The sequence below is a fragment of the Hirundo rustica genome, chromosome 3 (assembly GCF_015227805.2).
Source record: "Hirundo rustica isolate bHirRus1 chromosome 3, bHirRus1.pri.v3, whole genome shotgun sequence".
Lineage (NCBI taxonomy): Eukaryota > Metazoa > Chordata > Aves > Passeriformes > Hirundinidae > Hirundo > Hirundo rustica.
In genome coordinates, this window is record NC_053452.1 from 54392182 (window position 1) to 54419060 (window position 26879).

General features: G+C 38.8%; 1 protein-coding gene across 9 annotated transcripts; it reads left to right on the forward strand.

Moving 5' to 3' along the window:
* Positions 1-3: 3 nt before the first annotated feature.
* Positions 4-24900, forward strand: SERAC1 (serine active site containing 1). Of its 9 annotated transcripts, none has more exons than XM_040059309.2 (18): positions 20-52; positions 2296-2387; positions 2921-3057; positions 3741-3777; positions 4086-4222; positions 4569-4658; positions 5586-5717; positions 7225-7361; positions 9396-9524; positions 10864-10977; positions 12180-12342; positions 14509-14659; positions 15456-15597; positions 16379-16479; positions 19465-19562; positions 20105-20287; positions 20638-20781; positions 22673-24900. In XM_040059309.2, exons 3-18 carry the CDS (start codon positions 2958-2960, stop codon positions 22801-22803), a joined length of 1989 nt encoding a protein of 662 aa, XP_039915243.1. In that variant the 5' UTR covers positions 20-52; positions 2296-2387; positions 2921-2957; the 3' UTR covers positions 22804-24900. The 9 variants fall into 9 exon arrangements, with proteins under 9 accessions (XP_039915241.1, XP_039915237.1, XP_039915243.1 ...); XM_040059310.2 differs by having other exon boundaries at positions 27-52; positions 7225-7346; positions 22673-24858; XM_040059307.2 differs by lacking the exon at positions 2921-3057 and having other exon boundaries at positions 4-52; positions 7225-7346.
* Positions 24901-26879: the final 1979 nt, after the last annotated feature.

The following is a 26879-nucleotide window of genomic DNA, read 5'->3' on the forward strand; positions in this document are numbered from 1 at the left end:
ATGGCGTCACGCGGCGCGCGGGGGCCGCCGCCGGGAGCGGCGCAGGCGGAAGGTGGGAGCGGCGGCGCAGGACCGGGGGGCGCGGGGGTGGCGGCCGGCACAGGACCGGGGGGGCCGGGGTTCAGGGTAACGGGTGCTTTGTTTCTCCCCGTTGGAAAGAGGCACGGAGCCAACCTCGCCTGGCTCCTTGCGCGTTTACGTGTTGCGTTGCTTAAAGTTGGGTTTGCGGTGGTTTTGTTTTGCTTTTTTTTAAATACGCCGCAGTTGCGCGGTCGCGAGGCGGGTTGGGCCGGGGCTCGCAGCTGCCAGGACCAGCTGCGAAGCAGGGTGCGAAATGGGTCCTTTTGCACTGTATTTGTGTGTCCCTAAGCATGGAAAGCTCGGCGTGAGCCGGCAGTGAGCGCTCGCAGCCCCGAGAGCAGCCCCGGCCGAACCGGGGCAGCGCGTCCAGAGAGGCGATTCTGTCCCCCTCCTCCCCTCTGGTGAGATCACCTGGGGTCCCCAGCATCTGAAGGACGTGGAGGTGCTAGAGCAAGTCTAGAGAAGGGCCACGGAGTTGATAAGAGGACTGGAGTACTTCCCCTATGAAAACAAACTGAGAAAGTTGGGGCAGTTCAGCCTAGAGGGGAGAAGATTGCGTGGAGACCCCACACTCCAGTGTCTGAAGGGTCCTACAGGGGAGTCAGAGAGGAACACTTGATCAGGAACTGTAGTGTAGGACAGGGAGCAACGGGTACGAACGAAAAGGGGAGACATTTAGATTAGATCTTTTGAAAGAAATTCTTGACTGTGTATATGGTGAGATATTGGAACAGATTTCTCGGGAAAATTGTGGATGCCCCAACCTTGGAAGTGTTCAAGGCCAGGCTGGATAAGGCCATGAGCAGCATGATGTGGTGGGAGATTCCTCTGCCCATGACAGGGGGGTTGGGATTAGGTGATCTTTAAAGTCCACTCCAGACCCTTAACATTTGATGCTTGCCCTTGGAGCTGAACAGAAGCTCCTGGCAACAGAGAAGCAGTGCTCACTTTGGCCTCCTGTGTTTGCAGGTGCATGTTTTAAATTGTAGTAATTGTGGTACCTGCTGTCACTGGACCACACGTTTATTTCAGACTGCGGTTAGAGAGAAGAGTAAATGTGAGTACAGTGGTTCTGTCAATAAAGGTAGTAAAGGAGCTGTCATGAGACAAAGAGTTTGGAGGCAGGAGAGGTGTCTCTAGAGGACTGATTATCAGTCTTTAAAGTGTTTCACAGTGTGAGGTACTCTGTTGAAGTGAATGGATAAACAGTGTTGAAATGACAGAAGTCAAAAAGCAGTCTGCAGTGATGGTGACAGTGCTGGGGTAATGGTGATTATTTTCAAAATCTCCCAAACACAAGTAAGAGAAGGGAAAAATGAAAACTTGGAGAAATGAGAAAAAAGGGAAGACATGTAAAAGGAAGGACACAAAAAAAAGTCCCCTTGTTTAGAGATGTTGGGCACTGATGATAAAATTGATATAAGTACTTCTCTTGGTCTGCAGAAATTACCTTAAATTCAAAGAGAATATCAGGTTTCCATATTTCAACATCAGGTTTACACATGTGATATTTTATCATTTTGAGTTAATTGTGATTGTGGTAACAGAGACCTAACTTAACAAGAATTTGATTAGTCTGTGAGATATACTGGTTTGTTTTTACATCCCTTTAAACACATTAACTCAATATTTCAGTTAGTCTAATTGCATTAATGCAGACACTAAAATTTGACTTAGAAGATACGAGTTTCATTTTACTTCTGTAGTGTATGCAAAAAATGTTAGTTTATATGTAGTAGTTCTTTAAGCCTTGTTAGTCAAAATGAAAGACTTGCCAGCATGATAAATGATGAACTTTTAAAAGCAGTTGGTTATTGAGTTGTATTAAAGCCCATGTCATACTGAGTAATGTCTTGATGGAGATAGGACCATATCTGGTATTTAGGGAAGTGTGACTAAGAAGTAGGAAAGAAAACTTAAAAGCAGAGAAGTTATTGGAGATACTTAGTCACTAAAGTCAACAGTAACATAATTAATAAAAAACTGCGTTAAACTTTTCTTATAATTGAAATTCAGCCCATTCAATTGAGAATTTTATGGAGTTCTTTAAGTGGAGTGCTTTATATGGAGCAAAATGACACAAACTTGGTTTATTGTGGCCTTTGCCATCATGACCTTTGCTATAAAAAGACAGAGAAAAAAAGCTACAGGATTTTTGTTGTAATTCTCAAATCAATCATTACTTTTTTTTTTCTTTCCCCCCTCAATATGCAGAATGTCAGTGGCTGCTTACTGTGTATTTTGCTACAGAAAAATAGGAACCTCTGGTCCAGCCACAAAAAAACACCTACCCTGGAATGATATCAGTAAGTACAATTCATTATTGTATTGACCTGATAATAGGAAGGAATGACATGACACCATGCATAATTAAATGATAGTTAAGTTTTAAGCCCTTGAATACTTAGTGATTAAAAGCTTCTGTTTGTCCCTGCTCTCTGCTTCTGACCTTGCTTTGCATAGTGATATGTGATATGACACCAGCAGATTATCTGGGAACAGATAGGATACACTAGATGAGGGTCTTTCCCTAACTAAATGTGATCTCCTTAAACTATCTTCAGTTCCACTTGTATCTGGGTTTTTTTTTTTTTTTTGTAATCTCTAGAGCCATGAAATAGTTACATTCATCAACAGTGAATAAAGCTTGTTTCAATTATTTCTTTTTCCTTATTTACTTTAAGCTCTGCTTAGTTTCTGTTTTCTTTGGTGCCTTCAGCATATAGCAACAATTCTTACAATTCTAAAATTTGTTTCGGAGCATTAAAGATAGGATATTTCAATTTCTGCTCTACAGGAAGCATTGCATTTTTTTTTCTTTTTCAAACTTCTCTGGCAGTTATTTCTTCAACATGTAGCTGCTGCCTCTTGTCTGCATGCAAAATCCTTATGGCCTCACAAAGATGGAAGCTGGTAGCAGTGGTTGTGGGGCAAATCTCCCAATTCATGCTGAGGAAAAGAAAGTATTCATGATAGGTGAGATGTGTTCATTGGGTTTGCTGCTGCTGGTAATGATAAGAGTTTCTCTGTATAGAGATCCTTATATCCAGATAATCAGATCAGCTTTGTAGATGCAAAGGAGCTAAAATCTGGAAGGAATCATTAGGTTTAAAAGGCAAATTGTTGCAAGTAGCATTCATTTATTATCTGTTTGCTTTATAAATTAGATTAAATGGGATTATTTTAAAAAATATATTTTCTTATGGAGACTCTGCAGGACTTCTCAAAGAACATACCTAGTCCTGTATGTAGTAATATACATTGAAGTAATAGCTGTGACATATAAGAAAAAGTTAATTCCTTAAAATCATTTAGAGTTCCAAATCACCGCTAGTGTTGCAGGCAGAGAAAATTTATTGTTGATCCTGGTAGCTGAGCAATGAATGCAATTGAGAGGTAGCAATATTCAGAGTAAATAGGGCTGGCAGGGTACATTTTATCATCTTGCTTAGGAGAGAAGGAAATCCAGATCAAGTAATGTTTTCTCCAGTTGTAAATTTTAGTTGATAATTTTTTGAAAGCTAGAGAGCAATGGAATTTTTTTTTAAAGCTTGTTCTTAATGGTTGGTATTCTTACTGTCTGATAATCAAATCTAACTGTGCTTATATTGAGTTGATGCACACAACTTTGTTTGACATTTGGTTTCACTTTTTTCAAGGAAAAATTGCAAAGGTAACTGGATCACTTATACTAGGGTAAGTTATAACTGATGAGCATATATGTAACTTATGGATACAGTTAAAATTTTAATATGTGTATCTTTCAAAAAATGTGATAATATTAGGGAACATTAGACATGGTAGAATATAGTCTTGAAGAACAATTTCTGATAGTTATAACTGATTTCAAGTATTTTATAACCTTTTCTCTACTTTGCTAAATCAAAATAATCTGCAGACTGTTATGTATTTTGTAAAATCTGAATTATTTATACCAATGTGATTGCTTTTTTCCATTATATTGTTTTAGTTGATATTCATGTGCAGTTTTCTTTTCTTTAAAGAGGTTTTGTATTCATTACATATGAAGTCCTGTCCTTAAATAAGTTACTGCAAATCGATACTCAAGCTCTACATCAAGAAAAACTTAAATCCCACGTGTATGTACGTACAGCCTCTCTAAGTCCAAGTGAATATCAAGGTAAGATGCATAATTGTTTGAATTCTAAAACAGAATTCTATGAGAATAGAATGTTTCTGAAAGTCACCCTTATGTAGCAAGTAAAGTTGTATTTCCTGAAGTCTGACCAAGTAATGTCAACAAATTTATTTTAAGCTGCTGAGTAGATTTTCGGTTTGGTGGTTTTTTGGTTTTTGGGGTTTTTTTAAGATAGTTCTTTCTATACGTAGTTCTCTGTGTATGAGATAATTCTCTTTATATAATGTCTGTATGTGTATGTGTGTGTATTTCTTTTTCCATATATTACGAAAAGTGATGTGGGGGAACTGTCTTTCAGACTTCCAGTAATATAAAAATACTCTTGTAGGGATTACATACAAAGCCAGAAAAGAAATCCATAAAGCAGTGAGGAAAATTCTACAAACAGAAGCTAAAATCTTCCGGAGACCTTTTAATGGTAGGTATTGAAAGCAGGACTTTATCTATGGTTATGATTTTTTAACGTTAAGAAGTAGGGCAATTAGGAAGTAAAACATTTTTCCTTACAAAATTAACATGTACTTTTGTTCTTTAAACAGGGATAATATAGCTTATAATATCTATATTTATCTGGATTATCAGTCAGTTGTCTATTTTCTGTGCATTAAACCAATTTCTTTTCTTAAAGTAAATGAAAGTGATGGTTACGAGGAGATTTGAGGGTCGGTTTTTCCCTTGTTCCAGAAGAGATTCAAAAGTTAAGATACCAAGTTAATATTTGGTATCATTTTTGTGTAAAAAAGGTGTTTGTGCGATGAAATACTCTCAAAATCTCATTTTAGAAGAGTATGTGTGCTTTCATCAAAATTGACAATATTAACTGAAAGCAGCAAAGTTTTTGGAACAATGTTGCTGCTTTTTCAAGTAGTTTGAAACAAGAATTTCCATTTGTATCAGAAACTGTGCTCCTGAGGCATACCCTATTCTCATTTGACTGTCTGTTAAATGGTTATAGCAACATGCATCTCCACTGTCATCTTATGAAATTTACTCTTCAGGGTCAGAGCTTCAAGAGTTGCTCATAATTTGCAGCTCCTGCTGGTAGTTATGATTGGTAAGCGTCACCCAGGGGTGTTGTGTGTGTCGCATTGATACATGAAATACCAACTTGGTGCCACTAAAATGATTCAAACCCACCATTTTAGAATCAGTATTCTACTGATGTAATTCTGGCATTGTTTATTGTACTAATTTTAAGTTGAAATGTTACACTCTAAATTACTGTGAACCAAATAATATTCAAATATTTTGAAAACTACATATTTCCTTATTCCACAAATAGAAACGTGGCTGGATAAAATGCTCATTAATAGTAACTTGGATTTAATTTGTTTCCTGATCAAAGAACAGTTCAGTACCTTTGATGGAGAAGATCACGAGTGTGCCTTATGGCTTCTCTTAAAAAGAAGTCAGTCAGAAGACAAAGCAATCCGACTGCAGGCTGTACAAGACCTGGCAAGCAATAGTCACTGGCATGGTAATGTATGCTGATGTAGCCTAATTCATCCCAGAAATTCCACAGAGTCTCAGTTAGCTGTTCCAAGTCTGCTGACAACATGAAGAAAAGCTAGTAGCTGCAAGAAGCATAAATGTTCTCTGAAACTCGGTCTAAAACATGGGGGAATTAATTACATTTCAGGTAGCTGTTCTTTCCTAATGCCCTGACAGAGTGCGAGTGTCTGCAGTGCAGGCCTCTCTCTGTTTCCCTGCCAGAGGATTTGTAACCATTGCTGTGGGATGGTGTGGGAGAGCAGTTCATGCTCTTTGGTTCCTTGGCTTTTCTGTTGGGATTGCTAATGCAGACACAAGTTTTGGCAGTGATTTTTTTATAAGCCTGTGTAGGAGTGAGTTTAAGGCCATGGATAAGTTAATAAAAATTAGTTAGGAGCTGATCGGTGGTAATGACAAACCAGAGGTAGAGGGCTTGTATGTGCCAGCATTATTTTAAGCCATTTTCATCCTAGTTGTTATTCAATAGTAATAAGTTCTTCTTCTTGTTCTAGCAGAAAATACCCTTGAAATCCGAAGTAAAGGGGAGGTGTGTGTATGTGTATTTGTGTTTCCTCCTCTCCCATACCAGGCTACATAAACTAGGTGACCTTCAATTCTGGATTCTCATTTTGGTAATTTAGTCAGTTGAAGATCTTTCACTTTTCCAGTGCAATTCCACACCATGGGATTCATCTTGTTTCAAACTGCCTCTTTAAAATTCTAAATAATTTCCACAGGGAATTTACACCAGCAAACTCTCTTTGAAAGCTAGGATGTACCAAAACTGAGCTTTGTCCTTTGTAGACGAATACCTGTTAGCAAGTGATTTCAGAGCACAAGATGTCCAGTATCAGGAATTTAGTTGCCTTTTGTTTTCTCCCTTTCTCTGTAGTGCTCATTGTTGTAGTATTTGGACATTTCACAAACACTAATTATTGTTGCCAACTGCCTCATGAAGGAAACGGGGTTTTTTAACCTGATACTTCAAGACCAAGTCAAAGAAAGTTTAGGACTTAGTATGTGCTAATTTTTTGCATCTGGGACAAAGTGTTCATCTAGGACCAAAGTGTTCAGCTCCTGTGAGTTCAGTTTGCAGGTATAAATGATCTGTGAAAAGTATATTTTAAATGGCTTGTCAGTTTTGCTCTAGAATTATATAACAGTAACAGAAACAGAAGCAAATTTTTGTAGAAAAAGGTGTTGATCTACTTCAAGGTTATATTTTCTTTTTCTTCAGTTGCCACTGAATTATCAAACTGGCCTATAATGAACAGTGCCCAGGTGCATTTCAGCTCAGTGTAGTGCTAGTCTAACATCTGCAGTTTTTAACTTTTGGAACTTACGGTTAGAAAATCAAAGGGTTTTTTTGAGTAGACTACAGAGAGATGATTCTTTTCAAGTATATGTACAAAGTAGATTACAAACTACATTTAAAATGAAATTAAGCATTTAAGGTTAGTTTTAACCCTAACATTGAAATTCTTGTACCACAGATTATCAGTATGGCACAGTTGCTCAAACCTGTGATCAAAGGACTGCTATAGGTTTGGCTCGATCCAAAGATGTCGACCTTCGTTTTTTCCTGCCTCCACCACCATTGCCAAAAATAAAGACCGTAAGTAAAGGAAAAGTAGGTATTAGATGATTCTTAGTTGCTTGCTTCTTTTTTTACTGCTTTTATTGTTAACTGTTGAAAGTGAAGTTCTTTTGAAGTAACTGACTAGCAGTAAAAGACCAAAACACAAAACTGGGGGGGTATATCATGTATTACATTAGGAAGTACTCTGCATTAGGGATTGGCATGATGGAAAGGAATAAGGTTGGAAGCATTGATCAATTGTTCTTGGACTGTATATCCACGTGACATATTTACAAGCAGTGAAGTCTGAGCCAGCTACCAGTCGGACAGACACACTGCTTGTTTCTGTCCAGTAGGCAGTGTGAAGAAATCATCTTGGATTGCCTTGTTGACCCTGACAGAATCCTACACAGAGAGTGTGCTCCTGGAGGCCTTTGCTTCCCTCAGTACTACTGTGGTGCTCTGCTGTTGGCCCACTTCTTCACTGCCAGCTTTTGGGTGCCAGCAGATCCTTATTGGATAAATTTGGCCTTACTTTCTTTTTAAGTTAATTTTTAACTTAATACATTTTAAATGTGTGTGTATATATTATATATATGGTGGTCTGAGGAGTCATGTCATCAGCCCTGTGCAGTTTTGGGCACCACAGTATAAGAAAGACATTAGACTATTAGAGACTGTCCAAAGGAGGACAGCAAAGATGGTGGAGGGCTTTGAGGGGAAGCTGTATGAGGTGTGGCTGAGATCACCTGGTCTGTTCAGCCTGGAGGAGACTGAGGGGAGACCATTGCAGTCACAACTTCCTCATGAGGGAAAGATGAGAGGCAGATACTGATCGCTTCACTCTGGTGACCAGTGACAGGACTTGAGAGAAGGGTCTGAAGCTCGGTCAAGGGAGGTTTAGGTTGAGTGTCAGGAAAAGTTTTTCACCCAGAGGGTAGTTGAGCGCTGGAACAGGCTCCCCAGGGAAGTGGTCACAGCTCCAAGCCTGACAGAATTCAAGCAGCTCTTGGACAATGGTCTCAGGCACATGGTGTGATTCGTGGGGTGGTCTTGTGTAGGACCAGGAGTTGGAGTTCTGTGATCCTTGCTGGTCACTAGCGACTTTGAGTATTTTATGATTCTATGAAAATTTCTATGTAGTTAAAGGTGAACTTTTAGGTTTCCTCTGCCAAGAGGAACTGTTTTTTCTTCTGCTCTTTGGAACCATTAGAATAAGGTCACCAAAATATGAAGTGTGTTCTGGTTTCAGGCAGATTTGGGAGAAACCCTCCCACGGGACCCCCCTCCCCTCCCCCAACCGGTTCGGGAAAAGACTTCCTCGGAGAGAAGTGGAAAAAACCTGTTTATTAAACAGGCAAAGCACTCCCAGCACAATACCCGATGGCAAGAGCTTCGTGCCGCTTACGGAGGGATAACAAACTTAAAGAAAGTCTCCTCTATAAGATAGTCACTGTGCTCCACTGCTCCGTCTCTGCTGACGTTGGGAGAAAAGGAGATGTGCAGGGCTGGTCTTGGTAGGGTGGGTCCCCTGTGGAGGCCCCCGGTGCTTCCTCCAGGTCCTTAGACCAGAGAGATTGGAACAGTTCCGAGGAGAGGGCAAAAAAAGGGAAAAAAAAGGGAAAAAACCTTCAGCTATTCTACAGGGTCTAACTATGCTAGCACTAAACTAACTAACTAACTTCCGGGGCAAGAAAAAAACCAAAAAAACAGAGCTTCTTTCATCTTGCAGTGTTCCAACTCCCCCGCTTCAAGGTCACTCCGAGGAGCTGAGTTTTCCTGGGGAAAAACAAATGGTGCTTCCCCTCCCCTTTGCACCCAATAGATGATTGGGGGATACACAGTCACCCTAGGACAGAAGTGTTACGTTTGCTTTTTATAATTTATTTGGTGGTTTTGTGATTATCACTTCCCAAAGTCTTTACAGATAAAACTATTAAACTGAAGTTGCAGAGTGTTTAAGTCCAGGATTCATATTTTATGGCCTCATTAGTATGGCTGATTCCATTATTTCAAATATTTCTCTTTTCTGCGTTTTGCTTCATGCAAAATAAACTAAAAGCTGTTTGTGCTTACTTCTCACAGGATTATCCCATAGAAGATGAACTTCGTTTGTTGTTGGTATCTTTACCTCAGTCTGGTCTAGATCCGTGTGTCCAGTACTTCACATCTCTTGCGTTACGTGAAAGTAGCCAGACTCTTGCTGCACAAAGGGTGAGTTTCCATCTGCAGAACAGAACTGGTTGGGTTCCTTGTTCCTGCAGAGCTCAAAGATACAAACATTCTTCCATATTTTTGATCATTGTAAGTGGAAGAGAAATATAGACGCTTTGTGATTATAGAACATGAGCAAGATCTCTTGAAAATACAGACTGTCTGCTTGAAAGCTTATGTTTCCCAGCTGTACTAGTTGAAAGGTAGTTAAAGATTATGTCTTACGAGCCTTCCCATTAAGGAGACATTTCAACACTCTGTCCAGCACCGTTCCTTTCCCTTGTAATGCTCATAAAATGACTTTTCACATTTCATCTTACTGTTGTTTGAATGTTCTTTTACTGATGAGACTATTACATCTCTCTTAAGTCTCTAGTAAAATGTTAGGTTGTTAGCACACCTTAAATAGTAAATTCTGTTACATCACGTGGAAGTGCCTCTCTGAATTAGGTCCCTGTTACCAAACCAGAGTTGGAGTAGTCTATGGTCTGTTTGGACCTAGATCTAGGAATTCTTCAACTGTGTCTGTGCAACAACTTCCTAGGTGGCTTTAGGAATGTCGTTTAAAGTGCCATTATTGTTTAAAAATGACAATTATGTCAGTTTCATCCACTCTCTTGTGAATTGTATTTTTCATTGTTTAAAAGTTCTGACATCCTTAATTGTAATTTTTTATTAGATGCAAACAAAAATGAATGTCATTTTAATAACAATATTTGTCAGTCTTTGTTTAGAGTTTTCAGAGTGCAATAACTCTTTATTTTCTATGACAGAGTTATGTGTGCTATTTTTACACTATCACTCCTTTACTGTTTTCACAGCCAGAGCTCGTGCTACAAAGGGAGCTTTGGTAAGACACCACACTTGGAAGTATTTTGATTTTTATTGAGGTTATGTTGGTCTTTCTGCTGCGTGATTGAGAGACTGGTCTTCTGAGGCTGTGCCAAATATTGAAGACCTTTCTTCCTCCTCTTCTAAGTTCTGCAAGTCTAGAGTTATTCTGATTTTTGCTATTTTATGCTTAAGCAAATGAGCTTAAAAGATGACATTCATTAACAAAATGAAAATACTACATTTTTCCCCTTTATTTTATGTTTTGAAGTTAATAGACTAAGAAGACTGCACACTGAAAATCTAGTTAATATTTCCAGTTAAAAATAGTAAATACTTTTATGATGTACTGTTGTGTAATTTGTACATTTTGAAAAGTGCATGCATGCTGTGCACTCTTTAAAGCAATTTCTATAGATCATTACACACTTAACATTCTAGATTAGAAATCCTTTTTCTTATGTAGCCATTTGAAATGTGTTACTATTTTTACGGTTTTTCATTTCAGGGAGGCTTATGGTGTTTTGGAGGAAATGGGCTTCCATATTGTGAGACATTGGGTAAAATCCCTTCGGAGACAGTGGAACTCTTTTGCTTGCAGGCTTTAGTACAGCATTCTAAGGTAATTTGTTTTTAAACTAACTGAAAAGCTACATTTATAGACATTCCTTTCTAATGCACTCTCATGTATTGGGAAGGTGTTGCCATTTCCTTGTCTCCTACCCCTTTCTCCTTCTGTAAGAATGTTTGAACAACTGAGAGGGGAGAGAAATTAAGGCATTCCTGTAACAAAGTAGGGTTTTTTCTCGTGGGGAAGTGTATGTAAGTTTTGTTACTGTTTCTCATTTGCCCTTACAAGTTCCCCTGTGCTGTACCTATATGTATCTTTCAAGAAGTAAATAGGCAGCTTTGAGGCTCTAATGCCAGGTTTTCACAAAACAAAATAGTGTCATGAATTCGCTCTAATCAGAAACCAGAACAGAATGCAAACCTTACCCATACACAATGGTATTCTTTTGGCAGAATATTGAATGAGTTAGCAGGCAGTTGATACAGTGGCCTTCCCGGGACCAGTCTGTTTTTTTGCAGACACAGATGAAAAGTATGGAAGACATTTTGTAACAGTGTTGAGGATGCCAAACTGGTTACTTGATAGTAACCACGCGGCATGGATAAAGTGCAGTTTCTCGGTATTCCTTTCACATCTTCCATATACATATGAGTTCTGACTCAGCCTAGAATTTTTTATGGTCTTGATTTTCAGTTTAAGCGAGTTGTGACTGTACTCATGACAAATGCCTGTTGAAAGCCCCAGAGGATATCAGCAGTTCCGAAGCTACTGCACATATTCATCTGGACTAAATTGCCCTTAGCATCAGTAATGATTGCAGTACTGTTTGGAGTGTAAAAAATCTTTTCCATTTCGAAGAGAAGGAATTATAATGATTGCATTTTGGGTGATGGTCAAGTGGCTCTGGCTGAGATAGTGCTTTAGCAGACAGTTGACCTGCTCAGACACTCGAACTTGAGTTGAAATTTGATCATGACAAGTGGAGACCATTTCAGACATGAGGAAGGGTAGAGAGGTGGTACTCAGAGATTTTCAAGTTGTCAATTCATAGGAATTATGCATTTTGCATATCAAAATATTGATTTCCTTTTCAAATATGGCATAATAAATACTAGATTAATAATAATTGCTCTGCAACAGGGGCTATGTTATACCTGCTTCTTAGAACTCCCTAATTTATGAATTAATAGCATCTAAAAAACCTTTTGCAGAATGTCTGTTTATTGTCACTGTATTTTGCTGTGTAATGCCAGATTTCTTCTCACTGTGATAAAATTGAAGCTAAAGGAGGCCTCCAGCTACTGCAGAGGATATACCAGCTACGTAAAGATTCAGCAAAGATACAGAGGAACATAATCCGCATTATTGGGAATATGGCTTTGGATGAACGTCTTCACTCATCCATAGTACGTGCAGGTAAAAGGAAAGCTGTTTCAGTGGTAGATATCTCCTCCAATATTTTCAGATAAGTAAATAAATAAATAGGAAATATTAATATGCTGTTCTGTAAGTCCAACCTGATGTCTGCCTGTTAAATACAGTGTGCATTTTTACACAAAGGAGAAGTAGTAAAGCCACAGGCAAAGATGGTGAGGGTGATTAAAAATTTGCAAAGGCTTTGTTATGAAGAACAAATGACTGAGACACTTAGCATGGAAAAACAACTGGAAGAGAATATGATGGAGATATATAAAATTCTCTTCACTGGCATAGAGAAGGCAAAGCAGGAATGGTCATCTGCTGTTTGTTTTAATGCAAGACCAAAGGTTCTTGTACATTAAATTATAAAGAGTCAGAAGAAATAAACAGTACTTTCTGTGTACTCCACGACCAAAATGAAATGTGCCACAAACATTATGGTTGTTAAAGACTCACAAAGCTTCCAAGAGTGAGGAGACAATTTCACGAAAAGAAAAATCCTTGAAGTTCTACACATGGAAACCAAGTCAACTGCAGAAAATCTGAGGGTATGGACTAGAATCAGAACTGTGTAATCGTCCTTTTATTGCTCTATTCTTACATTGTTCTGCAGCTTCCGTACTGCTCATTTCTGAAGAAAGGCAGCTGGACTATAAAGGCCTTTGTCCTGAGCTCTGGCACCTTTCTTAAATTCTGATGATTGTTTAAACTATACATGTAGAAGAAGAGATTGAAACAGGAGAGTCAGCAGCTCCCTGGGACAGCTCTCAGTACAAAAGGAATTTTAGACAGTGAATCAGATTCCAGAGATGAGCAGTCACATACTGCTAGTCCAGAGTTAATAAAGCTTCTCTTTTTTTGGATGATGCATAAGAAGAAACAACCTCTAAGGCTCTTTTTCTTGCAAAAACTGCTAGCACGGGAAGAAGAAAAACAGTGATGCACTTCGTAGTAGCTGTCACAGGGTATCTGGGGTCAGAACACTTACTTTTGATTCTGAACAGTTGTTTTTCACTCTTCATCATGGCTCATTTAAGGGAAATGCGAAACCAGAGACCAAACTAGTTTTAGTCAGACTATCTTGGCAGTCTTCCATTGTGTTTGGAGAACTGAAAGTAGATTTTAGATAGTGTTCTTCTGAAGTACAACTTTCACAGTGGTCAACATATATTCTGCTTAGAAACATAATTTAAATATGTTATTCTTAAAAAGTTACAGTCCTCAAAGGTCCTGGCAGTTTCGATTGTTAAAGGCAAAACTCAAATGTCTTTTCCTCAGTCTACAGTAAATGATCTTGAATTAGCAGCTTACTGGCTATACTAGTAGCAACATAATGTGCATGGTTTTGAAACAATACTCATGAAGTAATTTTCCCAGGTTTTATTTATGGACTTGACTGTAAAGAAACTGTGATTTATAGGCTGCTTTTGCTAGCAGCAATAAGATTTATCAGGATTTTAAAGAAACATGCACATAAAAGATATTCATTTACACTTCTCAGTAGTCTATGACAATTCCCTTCCATGTTTAAGAAAATTTTACACCTTAGGTAGTGTATCATAAAGTGTTTGTAAGACTTAATATCTTTGACTTAAAATTTTATTGATAATTGTATCCAATTTAGTTGTTTTATGTTTCTAACATAGAAGTAGTATACAAATTTTAGAATAGCAAAGATATTTTAATCACATAAAGAGTTTTTCTTATGCTGGATTTTAAAATAAGAAAATACTTTCGCAGCAAACATCAATTTTTTTACTTGCCGATGCTCCTGTAGGTTTTTATTCCTTTCTTACGCTTTAAGCTTCATTGTCTCCATCTTCCTGACATTTTACCTGCAAAAAGAGATCTGAGATCTGTTCTTGCTGCAGTTGTACTGACCTGCTGATACACTTCCTTTTTCTTTTAAGCAGGGGTTCTCCTTCAGATCACAAGCTGAACAGCAGTAAAATACATGTGCATTTTTGAATTTAGGAGATTCCACTTACCTAGCCTTGACTTTCCTGAGGTGGAGAGTAGATTAAAATAATTTATTTTGACGTTCCCATTGTTAAGTTTTAACATCTATTTTCAGATGTATAGTTTGATGGTTGATGTTTCTGAATTCTGTTGTTCTGATGACATTTGTATTAGTTAACCTGCTGCTTCATTTTCTCAATGTAGGTTGGGTTTCTGTACTTGCTGAAGTTATGAAATCCCCACACATCATTCAATCCTCTCATGCATCCAGAGCTTTGGCTAATCTAGACAGGGACATGGTGAAAGAAAAGTATCCAGATGGTGTTTATGTCTTACATCCACAATATCGTAGCAGGTAAAGTAGAAGGAGTCATTGTACATGCTGTACTTGGAGTTTCTTGTTCTACTGTTCTGTAACAAAACTTTGGAAGAATTGACATCAGAGTGCTGCTGTACTGATGTTACCTTGCCCCTCCTGGTCTTTGGTGGGTTGAAAGGACTGAATTTAGATTCTCAAGTAGAAGAGCATGGAAGTAGAAGTGGTTGGAGCAGTCCATAGGTGTGAACAGAGTCTTACTGTAATGCATGGAAAATCTGAACACAAAACATGAAATGTGTTTTGCAACTGTTTGCAACCCACACACAATCCTTTGCACTTTGTCTTGGGATACAGTGCCTAGTAATTATTCTACTGACAACTGCACATGTTGGCCTAAGATGCAGTAAATTTTCATCCTTAGTAATAGTGATTGTGTATCTGGGACTGAAGCAGTCTCCAGCGTGAGTGTCACTTAGTAGCAACTATTCCCTGACTCATTGATGTTACTCCAGTTACAGTGAAGATTTAATTCATGGAGCTACCAAGCTGCATGAACAGTAGCTGGCTGGAAAGGTGTTTTTCATTATAGAAAATTATGATCTGCTGAGGTGGGTACTTTCCGTGCCTCATTTTATATCTTTCTTCTGTGTGGTTTCCTAGTTTCTGTTTTTTTTCGAGTGTGATCTTTGAAATATCATGAAATGTTGCCCATAAGATAAGAAATCACATGTAGTGTTAAAAAAAGCATTTTGGCATCCCTTAGGTTAAAAGTTCCAATTTGCTAAAAGAACATGTACTGCATATCTCTTAAAATTTCCTTTTGATTGATCAGCCAGCCTATCAGAGCAGACATCCTTTTCGTTCATGGTCTTTTGGGAGCAGCATTCAAAACCTGGCGACAGCAAGACATTGACCGGCATTTGGATAAAAAGGCCTCAGAAAGGGAAGAGGACTATAGTCAGTGCTGGCCAAAGGTAAAAACAAAGACAGTAACGTTTCCACCTGTGGCTGCTGTTTTCTCATCCATGACAGCTGTCTAGAGCATCTAGAAGGACACTGTCTGGTAGATGTCTTTTTTTAATTCAATTACTTGTAATTTGTTATACAAATGATAGTTTTCAAGTTCATGATGATAAATTTTTGTTAGTGAGTTGTTTGTTGTTCTTGCAAGGAAAAATCCCTGCTGAGTTTTATGTTCTCAACATCATTCACATGCTAGTGAAAGAGGAGGCAATGGCTGCTTTCCTTATGCTCTCTTATTTTTTTCTTTTTTAAATGGAATGTTATTGCTGAGGAAAAGATTTATAGAATGACATTTTAAATTAAGTTTCCTTTCTTACCTAGATGTCCAAGTACCTTACTTTGTGCAGATTGCTATTTAAGTATTGTTGGTGAATAAGTAATTACTGCTCCAAGCAAACTCACTTTAGTATAGCCACTAAAGATCTCTGTGAAACTTGAATTGATCAGTCCTGTTGATAATCTTAGTAACTCTTGCTTCACCCAGGAGAGGGAGCCAGGAATGCACGTTAGAGATGAATCTTCATTGCCTGCTTTGTGGCAAAGGAACAATCTAGAGTTCACCAGCATGTAGTAAAAGAATGTTAATCCAGGTGCAAAACGTATTTGGGGATTAACTGAAGAGCAAAAGTCTTGCTTGATATTGTCCCCACAGTAACATCTTTTCTCCATTGCTTTCAAAAGTTTAGGTATGTCAATTATAAGCTCCTTTGGTTTTGCTTTTCTTTAATTTAGACATGGCTTGCTTCAGACTGTCCTTCCCTTAGAATCATATCTGTGGAGTATGACACCCATTTGAGTGACTGGAAAGCAAAATGTCCTGTTGAGGCTCACAGGTAACAAATGCAGCATCTGCAGTTTGGAGGGGGGCAGGACATAGACCTGTAAAGCTGATCCTTGGGATCACCCAGTGTGAGAGAGTCAATTTAACTTTTCCTATTGCTTTGAAAAATCAAATTAGGAAAAGTATTAAGTATAGTCATGGTGTGCTTAAGTTTTTAGCCTCATGGCTAGCTATGTTTGGCAATTTCATGATTTCTTACAGTCTGTTCTGCTTCATGTTAAGGGAGACACTAAATTTTGCTATTAGTTAATGAAAATACAACACCAATTTTATGTCTTAAGGGGAGTGTTTTTTTAAAGTGACACAATAATGCTTCATAAAGCACAGCAAAAACATCACTGTGCTATGGCTTTATACTCCTGATAAAATAAAGCATATATTTTCATAGAATCATTTAGGTTGGAAAAGATCCTTCAGGTGATCAAGTACAACCATTAACCCAGTGCTGTGAAGGCCACCAAAAAACAAGGTTCCTAAGTGCCACAACCACATGCCTTTTAGGAGCTTTGAGGAATGGGGACTCAACCACTTCCTGGGAAGCCTATTTCAGAGCTTCACAACCCTTATGATGAAGAAATTTTTTCCTGATATCCAGCCTAAACCTTCCTTGACACAGCGTAAGACTGTTATCTCTCATCCTGTCACTGGTTCCGTGGGAAAAGAGGCCAACCCCCACCCAGCTACACCCTCCTTTCAGGTGATTGTAGAGTGGTGAGGTCTTCCCTGGGCCTCCTGTTCTCCAGGCTTAATAATCCCAGCTCCCTCAGCCACTTCTCATGGGACTTGTGCTCCAGATCCTTCACTGGCTCCATCGCCCTTCTCTGAGTCTGATGCAGAGCCTCAATGTCTTTGTGGTAGTGAGGGGCCCAGAACTGAACACAGGACTCAAGGTGCTGCCTCACCTATCCCTTCCCTAGTCCTGGTGGCCACCCTGTTTCTGATACAAACATACTTTTATTCAGAAAATTTTACTTTGGTGATAAAATACAGTAACTGTATCTGATTCAGAGTGTAATTGCATTTGCCAGAAGAATGGTGTTTTTACCGACCTTGAACAGGGTAAGTCAGAGGAAGATGCTACCAGCAAACATGTTGAAAAATAAAAAACACTTTGAGCCTGTAAAGGTGTTTTTGTCTTGAATAGAATTTGGTAATTAAGTTCAGTGATCTTTAAATCTGAATCCTTCAAACATTTATGCAGATATTCAAGCATGTACCTGGTACTGTAAAGTCAGTTTATATGTACTGCAGCAGAGGTGTGTGCATGGCTGCTTACAGGTTAAGAATCTGAAAATTAACGTTTTTTGTGCAGGGAAGAAAAAATTCAACTTGTGTATCAGAGACCAGGAGTTTGGTACTTGTTCATCCCCTCCTCTCTCTGGCTATATGAAAGATCGATGCAATTATTTCATTAAAGAAAACATGTAAGCAGAGAGAAAATGAGGAACACATGACTGATAATGTGCCTATTTGAAGTTAGGCAGAAAAATGACAGTAAGAAGCATGTAGGTGTTACCTGTGCAGGTCCAAAGAAGACTGGAATTGGCTTTAAGTTGCACCAGGGGAGGTTTAGATTGGGTATTAGGAAGAAATTCTTCACTAAAAGCATTGCCAAACCTTGGAAGAGGTTGGCCAAGGAAGTGGTTGAGTCCCAATCCCTGGAGATAGTATAAAGGTAAGGTTCTTAGGGTGGGCTTGGCTGTCCACCTTGGGCTCAATGATCTTACAGGTCTTTTTAACATAAATAATTCTATGACTCTAAGAAAACTCTTATTGTATCTGCCTGGAATAAGTATGTTAAAAGAACTAAACACATATTTACTTTTTTTTTTTTTCCCCTAAGATAATGTCTTTTTCATTACAAAATGGAAAATTGCATCACCTGCTATTTATGGTCACCCAACCATAATACTTGACAATTTTATCATTTTATATGGTTAATAATAAATGAAAGATATTGAAGATATTTTTAACTAGCAAGAGTAATGAGGTTGCAGTAGAAAAACAACCTTATGTTTGCTCTTAAATGTATGGTCTCATTCACTGTTTCAAAAGTGAATTTTTATGTCTCTCTGCTAGCCTAGAACATGCTCTTCAACTGAGAAGACACATTTGATTATTCTTTTCATATGTGTTATAAAGCAATTTCTAGTGAGAATGCTGAGACCGATAGAGATGAAGTGAATTATTTTGCACAGTGGTTGCCCCCATATCCTGATGTTTTCATTACCCAAGGGCCTTCTGTGTTTGATTCTTGTTACACTGCAAGGAGCAATGCAAAGTGCAAATGTTGCACATTCAAGCTTGGATTGGGCATTGGCATTGGTTTTGTTTTGGTTCTACTACAGTTTCATTTTCAAACTTTAATGTGTAGCTTATCCTTTCCAGAGCTCAGTCTTCTCATTTATAAAATGAAGATTATTGTGCTTTCTTATTATTCCAGTACAAAGCATTTGGAGATTATTGTCTGGCAAGTGTAACTGACATGAGTTGTGATTTTTTTAAATATATTGGTTAATCATGCACTTAGTTTTTAAATTTCTGTACGTTGCTCCTCATTTTGAGTATTGTTTAGAAAAGTGTATGAGGTTTGTTCATGTTGCAGGGTGTAAAGTTCATTATGTGTTGATGTTGCTTTCATAGAATAAAAACTGTTTTTCTACAATGTGTAAATGAAACTATTTAAAACTTCATAAAACAACTTGTCAAGAAAACAGAGATGTTTGCTGAGCAAAATTAAAATAAAACTTTCTGGCAAGAGCGAGAAACTGAATTTAGCTCAATTCCTGTTGTCATTGTGAAGCCATCCTTACAAAAGTTCTTGGCCTTGTTCAGTGTAGAAACAATAATTAAATAATTCGTATTTGTTTGCCTAATTCACTTTCCTAAGTGTGCAGCACTAAAATCCATTGAGTTTTAACATTGCCTTTTAACCTGTCATGCTCCATTATGCTTGTGTTGGTTTTGTGCTTTGCAGGAAGTCTATTGCTTTCAGGAGCAGTGAGCTGCTTGACAAGCTCAAAGCTGCTGGGATTGGAGACAGACCTCTGGTGTGGGTATCCCATAGCATGGGTGGTAAGCATGTTGCCTGTTTGATATAAAGTGTTTATTTGCATTAAAGATTTCAGAATAAGACAATTAACCAAATTCAGGTGGAAATGCAATTATTCAGAATAGTTTATTTAAAAAATTGGGAAAGACCTAAAAATGAAAAACAGATTTCTACTTTCTTAATGCGTTATATTTAATAGCATATAAATTTTGAAAGTATTTTTATTCCTGTTTGTTCTTACTGTGTTGATTTAAAAACTCAATGAGTTGAAATTCATGTAAATGGAAATCCAGAGGCAAAATTTTCTCCATGATCAGGCATATAGTAAATGTCATTAGCAACACATAAAACAAATCAAAATTGGATTTACATCATTCATTGACATTTTATATTGATGCCTCTTCAGGCGTGGTTTGGGTTTTTTTCAAGTTAATCTTACATATTTGACAATCTAAGGACTAATCAACCAAGGCAAGAATACGGTTAGTTGTTTAATGGTTAATATAGCATGATCATTATTTTCCAGTAATTTAAATCCCTACATTAATTCAGCTTCTGTTGCCAGGTCTTCTAGTCAAAAGGATGCTGGTGGATGCTTCCAAGAATCCAGAAATGGATAAAATTGTAAACAACACCAGAGGAATCATATTTTATAGCGTACCTCACCATGGCTCCCAGCTGGCTGAATATTCCATAAATGCCAGATATCTCCTCTTCCCGTCTGTGGAAGTTAAAGAGCTCAGCAAGGGTAGGTTCACTTTGCTACCATCTAGCAACAGGAATTCTGCTAATCTATTCTTTGGGGTTTTTTTCATCATGCAGTCAGAAAAAGCAGGGTAAAAACAACAAACTTTTTTACATTTTGGGTTGTGTGTTGAATTATTGTAAGTAATTCTGAGTAGCTGTTTCATTTGATTGCAGAGGTGAGGGGAAGAGGGAGAGTCAGAATAAATGGTTGCATATGCTAGTTGGAAAAAGGGATTACAAACAGAATGCTACTCCTTTTACTGTCATAGTAATAAAAACATCTCTAGCAATGTAGTCTTGGCAGAAAAATGCTGTAATCTTACAACACTGGAAAATGATGTTCTTTCACAGATTCTCCTGCCCTTAAAGAGCTGAATGATGACTTCTTGTCTTTTGCCAAAGACAAGGAATTTTCCGTGCTGAGTTTTGCAGAAACCCTACCAACGCACATAGGCAGCATGATAAAACTGCATGTTGTACCTGTGGAGTCAGCAGGTTAGTGAGAAATAGCTATTTAATTGATTTAATTTGGTAAATATTGATGTAAGCATCAATAACGAGAAAGGGTTATAAATATTACAGCAAAAAACCTTGAAAAGTAAGTCTGTTACAGTGGGGGGTTTTGTTTACCCTTTTGACTGAGCCTCCCTGCTGAGATCAGAAGCAGCTACCTTTAGATCTTAGGATAGCAGTTGGTTGTTTTGATTTTTCTAAATGAGAGTAGTGTTTGTTAAAAGCAGGGTGGACCCTGGTCTAATGTTGGAGTCCTTTCCTTTGGAATTATCACTAGTTGTTTATCTTGGTATAGGTAGGCTGCATAGTGTTTCAGACGCTTCTGCAAATTCCAGCTATTTTCTCCTTCAAAAAACTAAGGAAATTAAGAAACTGTTAATGGAAGGAAAAAGTCACAAAGCTGGTTTTCAGTGTTAATAATCCTTTGCCATCCACATCTCATGAACTCCAGCAATAAAGTTTGCCTCCTGAAGAGTTCCCTCCATCTTTTTGCCTTTTGTAGGAGAAGGGGAAAACAGACTTTTTTTTTTTCCCCTTGCTTTTTTTTGTAATGTGTGTCCAACTTAGAAAACAGTTTTAAGTCTCATATTTTCAGTCTTTCTTTTGCATTGCCCAAGGTATCTGTAAAGCCAGAAACCATTGCTTTGTTAGGTTTCAGACCAGGCTTTCCACCAACTAAATCCACTAGCTTGAGTGCAAGGTCAGATACCATGAAGAAGGTGGGCTGTACATCCCTGATGTATTTTTCTGAGTCATGATTTAGCAGCATTTTTGCAGCATGTCCTCTTGAGCAGCAATGTTTTGCAAAAATGTTGCTGACGAAATTTTGTTGTCAAGGACTGAGAAACTGGTCCTTTTTTTTTGTTATTATTTATCAACAAAAGCTTAAAAAGAGGGCCAAGTAACAGAGCCCAGCAGAGCACTGTGCACTTGTAATTTTGTAGCATGTCTCTCCTCTTCTAGGGATGACACCTAGTGCAGCACAAGTGCTCTTGAAAACCTTTAGAGGGCTCATGGCAGTTCAGTAGCAGGCCATTCATTCTGTGCAAAACACAGGCTGACGAGCAGGAAGCTCCCTGTTTCTTGCATGTCTGCTTTGGCACATGAAAGCAGAGCTTCATCCTGCTCTAGTGTGATTTTACATGGTTAAAAACACAGCAGTCAAAGCAGAATGGAGGATTTCTCTAGATGATGAGTGAACAGACAATAAACTGGAAGGTGGCAGTCACAGCATCCTAACCGGAAAGTTAGTAGTGATGGCTGTCAAGAAAAATAAATGCTGTAGTGTGCCCAAAATCAGTAGCTGAAAATGGAATATTTGTATTCTACAATTAAGCAATGTAAATATTTCATTTACCTGGAAATGTGAGTAGTGATTTGCAGCATATTTCAGATTCATTCTAGCCCAAATTTTAAAGTCCATGTCAAAGTATTTGTGTCAGGAATATGGGCAATTAGTGGTGATCAGATTCAAGATACCATGCATTAAACTACATCCCTGATCATATCAACACTTAAGCCTCAGTCAGGACTGTGCTATCAGTAAATGAAGTTTTGTTTCAGTGAAGTTGTCTGTATGGAGAAATGTACATTTGTGTATTTCAGATAAAGACAGTAGAACTCTGACCTAATGGTGTAGTGTGCCAGTGTGGGTTTTGTGGCAACACAGAGCTCTATCAGACCGTAACTGTGTGTACTGATGCTTTTAGCACATGAAAAAATAATGATGAACAAAGAGTTTTACTGAAGATAGGAGAAGTTGCTTTTGAGAGAGAAATTGCTAATGTGAGATGTTCTTTTCAGTCTAGCTCATCTTATGAACTCTGGTAGCTTTCTCCTTCTTTTTTTATTTTTTATTTTTTTCCTTTCCCAGACATTGGAATTGGAGACCTTATTCCAGTGGATGTCAATCATCTAAATATTTGTAAGCCAAAGAAGAAGGATGCTTTCCTGTATCAGCGTACACTGAAGTTCATTCAGGATGTTTTAGCCCAAGAACTGTGAGACTGAGGTTTTGCTATCCTTTCCTGTTTGTGTCCTGTGTTTGGTGTAACACAGAAATTCTAACATTTCTTAGGGGATCTGCAGAATTATAAGGGTGCTGTGTCAATAGTATCTGCTGCTGAATAATTTCCTGTACATCTTGAACTTTAGACACCTGTCCAATTTATTTCTCAAAATACATTCAAAACAAACTTGGCAAAAACAGAGTGCATGCCCAGGGTATCTTCTTTTAGCAAAAAAACCCCAACTCCTAAGCTTGCTTTGAAAGCAGGTAAATATACACCTGGGATAAAGTCCTATAGAGAGGATTAGAAACAGTTAAATGAGGTGGTTATTTGTTGTGTCAAAGGGGCTACTGCAAAGTTTTGGTTTACTGTCCATGTTAGGGTAGCCTGATTGGAGCCTGAAAAAATAGTATTCAAGTGAATGAAGGTGGAATTTTGGTCTAGTGGCCCAGTTCTAGGAGGTTGGGTCATTTGCCTTTTCATTTAATAGATCACCCAGATTGGTCAGCAGGCACAACATCTGTTTTTCTGCATGAGAAAGAGTCAGGTTAGTCGCTTGCCTTGCTTAGAAAATTGTCACTGTTTTAGTCTGTTTGTATTAATGAAAACAAAAGAAAAGAAGTATTCATTTTCTTGTACGTTTCCCTCCTAATCTTAGCAACTTGTGAGATTGCTTTCCTTAGCACAGTGTGTGTCAGGGCAGTTCTGTGCTTGTTCACATTGAAGATGTGTTTGGGCTCAGCTCTTCTGCTTTGCTCTTGGGATACACCAAGAAGTTGGTACATTCAAATCCCTGGGTCCTGTCACTCATATAGAAACTTTTCTGTAGCTGATTTAAAAAAGAGCATTGAAAATGCTCCAGTGAAGCACAACAAATGGAGGCCCTGACAAGAAAGCTAATGCTTAGAGTTTGGAGCTGAGGGAGAAAAAAGTAAAACAGGAAAAAAATTAGGTGATTGTAAGACCTCACTGGAAATTACCACAATTGTTTTGGGTTCTTGGGGCCCAAATATATCTGTTCTGTAGACACAGAGTAAAACAGCAGTGTCTTATTTAAGTTTGTTTAGGATACCCTAACAGTTCTGATGAGAAATCAGTATTTTTAGACAGATAAAAAAATGGCAGTGCACAGTCACTTTTTTTAAGTCTTAGATAGTTTGCATTGTGGTTAAAAGCAGCCTCATGTTGTTGTGTTCTCTTTACTTCCTTTCTTTACACCTGCATCCCTCTCTGAAAACAAACACGGGCTGTGTAAGGCTGTACTGCCTTTGCTGACCATTTGTTAAATAAGGTCTGTATTGATGACAGGCTTGAGGTGTCCTCTCTGAGATGGATCCAGTACTAGTGCCCTTCAAAGGATGGCTGTGAAAGCTGCCAGGGAGGTGGGATGCACCTTGCAGTTCTGCATGGGCTTGGTGCCCTGGGCACTGCAGTCCTGCCAGGTCCTGAGAGCAGCCCAGGAGGACACTGCAGCTCAAAATGCACTTGTGGAAATTGAGGGAGTTGCCAAGTAAAATTCACAAAAGCAGTACAGAGACTGTACAGCACTACACTGGCAGAGAGAGCACTTCCTCCTCTAACTGAGATGTAGGTAAGAACACTGCATGGCAGTATTTTGTATAGAAAACGTAACAGAAATGTCCTAATTTCTAAAGAGCTTTATATTTTTTACACTGTGGTTTAGACTTCAGAGTGTAAATATATTAGTACCCTTTGTATTCACTGAGTAGATTATGTGGAATTCATGGTGAATAGACAAAGCTTCCAATAACTGAATGCTTCTTTCATGTGACAAATCTATTGGTTTTAACAGACTCCTTTGGCTTACACAGATTCAGATCAGTGACATTAAACATTAATCTTAGTAAATGCATCTATGTTTTGTAACTGGAATTCTTAAGGCAATGTGCTCCTTTTTGTAACTGTATTTATATATGTGTAACTTCTAAAACTAGTATTTGATGGTGGAGTTGTTGGCTTTGGGGATTTTTTTGGAATATAGTAATAAAATGTGATTTTAAAATGTCTTGGATATATCACAAAGTATATTAAACATTAATGATCTGCCAGGTGAATACTCTGGGCCATGTTCATTTTTGTTAAAGACCTGCATTATTTTTTTAGTGATTGTCTTGTGTGGGAGAATGTAACATTGCCCTTCACTTGGTAAGAGGCGCAGTGCTGGGGGGCGGCTGGTCAGGCATGTTTTGCCAAACTGAGCAGTTTTTCAGTTGTGCTTCTGGGTTTTGCAGCAGTGTCTTCTAAAGCACGTACAGACTTTAGTTTGAGGGCCAGCAGGTCTGTGGCGTAGCATTCACATCTGCTTCCCATCAGGAATTGGATGCTTTTATGCTTCCTGGTGTCACATTGAGAGTAGTGTCTTTCTGTAGATTCTCAGGTCTCAAACTACTCTTTTCATCCCATCCAGTGGCTCAGCTGCAGGTGTGGCAGGCAGGCTGTGTGTGAGTTGTCTGAGGAGATGATGTTTCGTCTGCATTGTGTCATCCAAGAGGAAAACAGTGAGAAGGGGAAGAGAGGGCTAAAAGGGGTTGGTCAGTCCTCTTGCCCTTGTTGTCCAACAATCTGGTGTCACTGTGTTGGTGTTTCTAGCGGCAACAGCCACCAAGTATTCAATTGTGATTACAGTGCTGTGAACTGGCTTTTGCTGTGATTTGTGCTTCCTGGTGCCAGCCAGAGCAGTTAGCTGGAAATGGGACGTTTTCCATCCAGTGAAAATGGTAATTCTGGATGAAAAGCAAAAATGTTGTTTTGTCAGAGTGAAAACTCTAACCAGTGTTTTGGTTCTCTTTCTTTTTGTTTGTTTCAGTGGTAACGCCCCTAAAAACGCTAAATCAGGCAGTTACTCTACCAAGGCGAACCACTTAACCCACCCCAAACACGAATGCAGCAGAGCAACCAGTGTGCTCGCTGCAACTTGAAGCTGCAATACTGCAGGCCCTGGGCAAGCTTATGTGGTGTCTTGCCAAAGCCTCTCACATTAAAGCAGCAGGCACTTGTAGACTTGTGTCCGGTAAATCATTCATAGCCACAGCTGCCATCAACAGTTTTTGCCAAGTACTGCGTTCGTGACTGGAAAAATGTCATGGGATAACCACTCCCTACCACCCATTATATGTCCCTGAAGACTGACAGCTGTCCCTGAGGACACTGATTGCCATTGATTAAGTCCCAGTGAGGATGGGCAGTAGAGCTGAGAACAGAGCTGTGCTGTGGGTTCCCTGGTTGTGCACATCAGGTAATAAGGGGTCAGGTTACTTGGCCTCTCTTCATATGGTGGGGCCTGGCTTAATCCCAACTGAGAAGGAAAGAATCACTGCCTCCTGCAGTCCAAGTTTTCCATAGTGATTTCCCAAACATGGCGCAAATCTGGCTCTGCTTTGCTTCCTCTGACCGTTGAAACTAGAACCAGGTCACAAGCAGGTCACAAGCTCCTGCTTTTGAGAAAACACTTGGCTAGGACGTTGGGCACCGGTGTGGAAGGTAATTTATTGAGGCAGGAGATTCCTCATTCTGTGCTGTAACCTTTTCAGCTGGACTGTCTGTCCCCTTCCCTTGATTTGCTGCAACTGAGCAATATCTGCTGTCACTGATAGCATAAACCAGCGAGCTGCCGGGATTCATCCTTCAGTGGGCATCTTGCCACAGACACAGACATAAGATAGCATGCTAAAGGCCACATCCGTCTCTTATTCAAGGAGAGTAATAAAGCAGATTTTATTTGACTTGTATAAATCCAGTTTAATTGGCTTTCCTGCTAACACTTTCATTAACATGTAAATTAGCTGTCCTAGAGCTGTTAATTATCTTTGCAGAAAATGTTGGATGTGGTCATATACCGTACTCTTTCTTTTTTACTGCTAATGTTTTATAGTGAGATGAGCCCATAAATATTCACTGTATTTTTTTTTTAAGAGGAGGACTGAGAGGCAAAGGCTTTGTGTCATCTTGTAGGGAAATGAGTATCTTATTACTCACCAGCCTGCAACCACGTTAAACTGACACTCACATGAGAAGCTTAGCACTGGGCTTTATGGGCTTGGCTTTTGAAGG

Excerpts from the sequence above, each read along its gene's own strand:
- SERAC1 (XM_040059309.2), top strand. The coding sequence starts at position 2,958 with ATGCAAAATCCTTATGGCCTCACAAAGATGGAAGCTGGTAGCAGTGGT. Across the intron at positions 7,362-9,395 it reads AGACCGTAAGTAAAGGAAAA|GATTATCCCATAGAAGATGA; the intron begins GTAGGTATTAGA and ends TACTTCTCACAG. Across the intron at positions 9,525-10,863 it reads AGACTCTTGCTGCACAAAGG|GGAGGCTTATGGTGTTTTGG; the intron begins GTGAGTTTCCAT and ends TTTTCATTTCAG.